Source organism: Nerophis lumbriciformis, linkage group LG07, assembly GCF_033978685.3.
Source record: "Nerophis lumbriciformis linkage group LG07, RoL_Nlum_v2.1, whole genome shotgun sequence".
Classification (NCBI taxonomy): Eukaryota; Metazoa; Chordata; class Actinopteri; order Syngnathiformes; family Syngnathidae; genus Nerophis; species Nerophis lumbriciformis.
The window spans coordinates 9,492,501-9,500,000 of record NC_084554.2 but is presented as its reverse complement, the minus strand read 5'-3'; the positions used below and the strand labels follow the sequence as shown (position 1 = coordinate 9,500,000).

Below are 7,500 nucleotides of genomic sequence, written 5' to 3'. Positions count from 1 at the left end.
AAACGAAGAAGCTTATCGACTACGGCGTCGGCACAATTTTCAGGACTTATGCAGATCCCAAATACAGATCAGCCGGTACCAGAAGGTAAGAAAAGTTGCTTTTGCATAATTTTGCGAAACAAAACGGCAGATAATGTGTCTTACCTTATACACACACCATAGTAATACTCCTATGTTGAAGCACAGTACAATCCATCAAGCGGCGTGGCTTCATAGCTTACCAAAGTCCTACTAAAACATTTTGATGGATTTTTGAGTGCCGTGCGTAATGTTCTTTCATTTCAAAGGAACATACAATTTTGGTTTTGTTTACTTGAGTCATATCTCTTATGTGTGACTGCCATCTACTGGTCACACTTATCATTTCACCATGCACCAAATAAAATAGCTTCGAGGTCGGTAAGCACAACCAAAATTATTCAGTGCATTAAGCGCACCGGGTTATAAGGCGCACTGTCCAGTTTTGAGAACATGAAAAGATTTTAAAGGCCTCCTGAAATGGGATTTTCTTATTGAGAGGCGGGTGGGACCTGATATTCAGCTGGGAATGACTAAAACAGTAAATAAACACAAGACATATATATACTCTATTAGCCACAACACAACCAGGCTTATATTTAATATGTCACAAATTAATCCCGCATAACAAACACCTCCCCCCTCCCGTCCATATAACCCGCCAATACAACACAAACACCTGCACAACACACTCAATCCCACAGCCCAAAGTACCGTTCACCTCCCCAAAGTTCATACAGCACATATATTTCCCCAAAGTCCCCAAAGTTACGTACCTGACATGCACATAGCGGCACGCAGGTACGGGCAAGCGATCAAATGTTTGGAAGCCGCAGCTGCATGCGTACTCACGGTACCGCTTCTGCGCATCCAACTCAAAGTCCTCCTGGTAAGAGTCTCTGTTGTCCCAGTTCTCCACAGGCCAATGGTAAAGCTTGACTGTCATCTTTCGGGAATGTAAACAATGAACTGTGTTTGTGTTGCTGCAGTCGGCTGCAATACACCGCTTCCCACCTACAGCTTTCTTTTTTGCAGTCTCCATTGTTCATTGAACAAATTGCAAAAGATTCACCAACACAGATGTCCAGAATACTGTAGAATTTTGCGGTGAAAACAGACGACTTAATAGCTGGCCACCATGCTGTCCCAAAATGTTTCCACAATCCGTGACGTCACGCGCTGACGTCATCATACTGAGACGTTTTCAGCAGGATATTTCGCGCAAAATTTAAAATTGCACTTTAGTAAGCTAACCAGGCCGTATTGGCATGTGTTGCAATGTTAAGATTTCATCATTGATATATAAACTATCAGACTGCGTGGTCGGTAGTAGTGGGTTTCAGTAGGCCTTTAAGTGCGCTTTATTGTCGGGAAAAATAGGGTAAATAGCTGCTAAAGGGTGATGCACAATATTTTCTTTCATTTCTACCGTCATGGCCCAACAATTGTCCATATAATGCAAGCCCTGCAGCCATCTATTATTGCACTGACATCATTTAGCGTGGCTTTATCACACTGTAAAGCAGCAGAATACAGCCAAGGGCTAATATTAATGTATTATACCACAAATCCCCAGACAATACATCATAATATTCATCTTCATATATATTTGTTTTCCAACCCGTTAGAAGTCACTTTATGGTGCATCTTTTTTATTTTTTATTTTTTTAACCCTAGGCATATATTCCTGTTCGATGCCGCGGTCATTGTTTGCAAGAGGCGAGGCGACAACTACGAGATGAAAGACGTGATTGACTTGCACCTCTTCAAGATCACAAACAACCCCACGTCGGACAAGGAAAACCGAAAGGTACATAAATACATGCATGCATACGCTTCGTGAAAAAACATCAAACATTTCGATGGTAATCACGCCAGCAGGTGCGGCTGTGTTATTCAATGGCCTTGAACAAATCGGGTGTTGTTGACCTTTCTCGCTTTGCACGCTTGTCTGATTTTTCTTGTTGGCCAAGAAAACATATCAGCTTGTCTGTCACTCCTCTCCATTTGTGTTAACAACACGCCTATTTGTCTTCCTCTTCCAAGGTAATTACTGAGTTGAGCTTTTATCTGGTGTTTGCTCTGCAAATCTTGCAAAGTTGGCACGTTGTGTAAATGGTAAATAAAAACAGAATACAATGATTTGCAAATCCTTTTTCAACTTATATTCAATTGAGTAGACCGCAAAGACAAGATATTTAACATTCGAACTGGAAAACTTTGTTATTTTTTTGCAAATATTAGCTCATTTGGAATTTGAGGCCTGCAACATGTTTCGAAAAAGCTGGCACAAGTGGCAAAAAAGACTGAGAACGTTGAGGAATGCTCATCCCACAGGTTGAACAGGCTAATTGGGAACAGGTGGGTGCCATGATTGGGTATAAAAGCAGCTTCCGTGAAATGCTCAGTCATTCACAAACAAGGATGGGGCGAGGGTCACCACTTTGTCAACAAATGCGTGAGCAAATTGTCCAACAATTTAAGAACAACATTTCTCAACCAGCTATTGCAAGGAATTCTACGATCCGTAATATCATCAAAAGGTTCAGAGAATCTGGAGAAATCACTGCACGTAACATTGCATGTCCGTGACCTTCGATCCCTCAGGCGGTACTGCATCAAAAAGCGACATCAGTGTGTAAAGGATATCACCACACATTCCCATTCTTGCTTGATGTACAGCTTAAGTTGTTCAACAGTCCGGGGGTCTCCGTTGTGGTATTTTAGGCTTCATAATGCGCCGCACATTTTCAATGGGAGACAGGTCTGGACTACAGGCAGGCCAGTCTAGTACCCGCACTCTTTTATTATGAAGCCACGCTGTTGTAACACGTGGCTTGGCATTGTCTTGCTGAAATAAGCAGGGGCGTCCATGATAACATTGCTTGGATGGCAACATATGTTGCTTCAAAACCTGTATGTACCTTTCAGCATTAATGGCGCCTTCACAGATGTGTAAGTTACCCATGCCTTGGGCACTAATACACCCCCATACCATCACACATGCTGGCTTTTACACTTTGCGCCTATAACAATCCGGATAGTTCTTTTCCTCTTTGGTCCGGAGGACACGACGTCCACAGTTTCCTAAAATAATTTGAAATGTGGACTTGTCAGACCACAGAACACTTTTTCCACTTTGCATCAGTCCATCTTAGATGAGCTCGGGCCCAGCGAAGCCGGCGGCGTTTCTGGGTGTTGTTGATAAATGGCTTTCGCTTTGCATAGTAGAGTTTTAACTTGCACTTACAGATGTAGCGACCAACTGTAGTTACTGACAGTGGTTTTCTGAAGAGTTCCTGAGACCATGTGGTGATATCCTTTACACACAGATGTCGCTTTTTGACGCAGTGCCACCTGAGGGATCCATGGTCATGGGCTTAGCTGCTTACGTGCAGTGGTTTCTCCAGATTCTCTGAACCTTTTGATGATATTACGGACCGGATGTGGTGAAATCCCTAAATTCCTTGCAATAGCTGGTTGAGAAATGTTGTTCTTAAACAATTTGCTCACGCATTTGTTCACGAAGTGGTGACCCTCTCCCCATCCTTGTTTGCCACTTGTGCCAGCTTTTTTGAAACATGTTGCGGGCATCAAATTCCAAATGAGCTAATATTTGCAAAAAAATAACACAATTTTCCAGTGTGAACATGAAATATCTTGTCTTTGCAGTCTATTCAATTGAATATAAGTTGAAAAGGATTTGCAAATCAATGTATTCTGTTTTTATTTACCATTTACACAACGTGACAACTTGTGGAAACTTACGACCCGGAGCCATGAAAATAGTATCTCACGAGCATCTGTTTACTGAAGATATGAGTGGAAAAACATGCTGCATGTGTGGACACAAAGGCTAATAGTCACATTTAGCCTTGCAGGCCTTCTTTGGTGTGTTCCAGCTGTGTGATGCCCAGCAGTGATGTGGCTAAAATATCTCCTGCACTCCTTTATCCTCTTTACTTCCACTGTCGTGCAGCCCTCCAACCTTTTGCCCTTTCTTGTTTTTCCACCCTGAGGCAACTCTCACTTTGACACACACACAAACACACACACACACACACGCATTCTTGTATTTCTTACCGTCTTGAGACCTCCGAAAAATACCTATCTCTATAGAACCAGCCTTTCTAGATATAGAAAGATTTGTATTTACAACATTAATAATTTATACATACTATGCAAATATAAAAAAGCTTGTTGTGAAAAATGAGTTGGAGTTTCACAAGAAAAAGGTCACAATTTCACAAGAAAAAAATAGGATTTTGGCAGTATTATAATAAAAGTCGTAATTTTACTCAACGCAAGTCAAAACTTTACAAGAAAAACTGAACATTTGTGCAATATTATGATAAAAGTTGGAATTTTACTCAATAACAGTCGCAATTTTGCAAGAAAAGCTTAAAATGTTGGCAATTTTATGAAAAGAGTCGTAATTTTACTCGACAAAAAGTCACAATTTTATAAAAAAAACTTTAACGTTTTGGCAATATTATAATAATAATCAGAATTTTACTTGGCAAAATTATGCCAAAAGTCATAATTTTACTCAAAAAAAATGTCACTGTTTTACAAGAACAACAAAAAAATTGGCAATATTGTGATAAAAGTCAGAATTTTATACGACAAATGTCACCATTTTGCATTAAAAAGTAATAATTTTACTTAAAAAAGTAATAATTTGACAAGACAATATTGCAATATTACAGAAACAGAAAGAATATGAGAAATTGTTCCCAATTTTAGAAGAAAAAAGTATTTATATGTTTTTTTGTAATTGGTTTTTAATCTTCATTATTTACTTCAAGTTATTACACTATGTCTCTATATACATATTTATTAATTTTATTTAATTAATTTTGGTAGAAGGGTAGAAATACAAGAACACACACACACACACACATACTCTTGTATTTGTTATATTCTTAAGACCTCCGAAAAATGCCTCCCTCTTTAGGACCACCCTTTCTAGACACATATAAAGATGTGTATTGTCAACAATAATAATATACATGTATACATACTATGCAAATATAAAAAAGCTTGTTGTGAAAAATGAGTTTTTTACGAGAAAAAGGTCACAATTTCACAAGAAAAACTTAGAATTTTGGCGGTATAATAATAAATGTCGTAATTTTACTCAAGGCAAGTCAAAATGTTACAAGAAAAACTGAAAATGTGTGCAATATTATAGTAATAATCGGAATTTTATTTGGTAAAATTATGACAAAAGTCATAATGTTACTAAAAAAAATTGCACTTTTTTTTACAAGAACAACAAAAAAATGGCAATATTGTGATAAAAGTCAGAATTTTATATCACAAATGTCACCATTTTACATAAAAAAGTCGTAATTTTACATAAAAAAGTAATAATTTTACGAGAAAATGTTGCAATATTACAGAAACAGAAAGAATATGATAAATTGTTCCCAATTTTAGAAGAAAAAAGTCGAAACAATGTGCAAAAAAGTTTTTATATATATTTTTTTTAATTGGTTTTTAATCTTCATTATTTACTTCAAGTTATTACACTAAGTCTCTATATACATATTTTTTTTTTTTTTTTAATTAATTTTGTCCAAAGGGGGCACATTTCAATGTCTTCCACACACTTGTTAAACTTGTTATTGCACCTGTCAATGTTTACTTTTGTATGCACATTAAATCATCAACAAAAAAATCCTGACTTTGGAGCAATGTTCACGGACTCTAGTATTTGGCTCTCTATTAGATGCAATGGTTTTTCCGTATTGGGACCATATGGAATGGTACTTTTCCTTGTTGATGTCTCAAGAAGGGTAGAAATACAAGAACACACACACACACACACACACACACACACACACACACACACACACACACACACACACACACACACACACACACACACACACACTCTTGTATTTGTTATATTCTTAAGATTTCCGAGAAATGCCTACCTCTTTAGGACCACCCTTTCTAGATATATAAAGATGTGTATTGTCAACAATAATAATATACATGTATACATACTATGCAAATATAAAAAAGCTTGTTGTGAAAAATGAGTTTTTCACGAGAAAAAGGTCACAATTTCACAACAAAAACTTAGAATTTTGGCGGTATAATAATAAATGTCGTAATTTTACTCAAGGCAAGTCAAAATTTTACAAGAAAAACTGAAAATGTGTGCAATATTATAGTAATAATCGGAATTTTATTTGGTAAAATTATGACAAAAGTCATAATGTTACTAAAAAAAATTGCACTTTTTTTACAAGAACAACAAAAAAATGGCAATATTGTGATAAAAGTCAGAATTTTATATCGCAAATGTCACCATTTTACATAAAAAAGTCATAATTTTACATAAAAAAGTAATAATTTTACGAGAAAATGTTGCAATATTACAGAAACAGAAAGAATATGATAAATTGTTCCCAATTTTAGAAGAAAAAAGTCGAAACAATGTGCAAAAAAGTTTTTATATATATTTTTTTTAATTGGTTTTTAATCTTCATTATTTACTTCAAGTTATTACACTATGTCTCTATATACATATTTATTTATTTTTTTAAATTAATTTTGTCCAAAGGGGGCACATTTCAATGTCTTCCACACACTTGTTAAACTTGTTATTGCACCTGTCAATGTTTACTTTTGTATGCACATTAAATCATCAACAAAAAAATCCTGACTTTGGAGCAATGTTCACGGACTCTAGTATTTGGCTCTCTATTAGATGCAATGGTTTTTCCGTATTGGGACCATATGGAATGGTACTTTTCCTTGTTGATGTCTCAAGAAGGGTAGAAATACAAGAACACACACACACACACACACACACACACACACACACACACACACACACACACACACACACACACTCTTGTATTTGTTATATTCTTAAGATTTCCGAGAAATGCCTACCTCTTTAGGACCACCCTTTCTAGATATATAAAGATGTGTATTGTCAACAATAATAATATACATGTATACATACTATGCAAATATAAAAAAGCTTGTTGTGAAAAATGAGTTTTTCACGAGAAAAAGGTCACAATTTCACAAGAAAAACTTAGAATTTTGGCGGTATAATAATAAATGTCGTAATTTTACTCAAGGCAAGTCAAAATTTTACAAGAAAAACTGAAAATGTGTGCAATATTATAGTAATAATCGGAATTTTACTCGGCTAAATTATGACAAAAGTCATAATATTACTAAAAAAAATTGCACTTTTTTACAAGAACAAAAAAATGGCAATATTGTGATAAAAGTCAGAATTTTATATCACAAATGTCACCATTTTGCATTAAAAAGTAATGATTTTACATAAAAAAGTAATAATTTTACGAGAAAATGTTGCAATATTACAGAAACAGAAAGAATATGAGAAATTTTTCCCAATTTTAGAAGAAAAAAGTCTAAACAATGTGCGAAAAAGTTTTTATATATTTTTTTGTAATTGGTTTTTAATCTTCATTATTTACTTCAAGT

General features: G+C 35.6%; 1 protein-coding gene across 2 annotated transcripts in view; it reads left to right on the top strand.

Moving 5' to 3' along the window:
- The window catches only part of LOC133609850 (guanine nucleotide exchange factor VAV3), a 253,478-nt gene that overhangs the window by 144,606 nt on the left and 101,372 nt on the right, over positions 1–7,500 (top strand). For both annotated transcript variants that reach the window (XM_061965862.1, XM_061965861.1), the window contains exon 14: positions 1,696–1,828. In XM_061965862.1, coding sequence (XP_061821846.1) covers positions 1,696–1,828 — 133 coding nt within the window. The remainder of the gene's footprint in view (positions 1–1,695; positions 1,829–7,500) is intronic.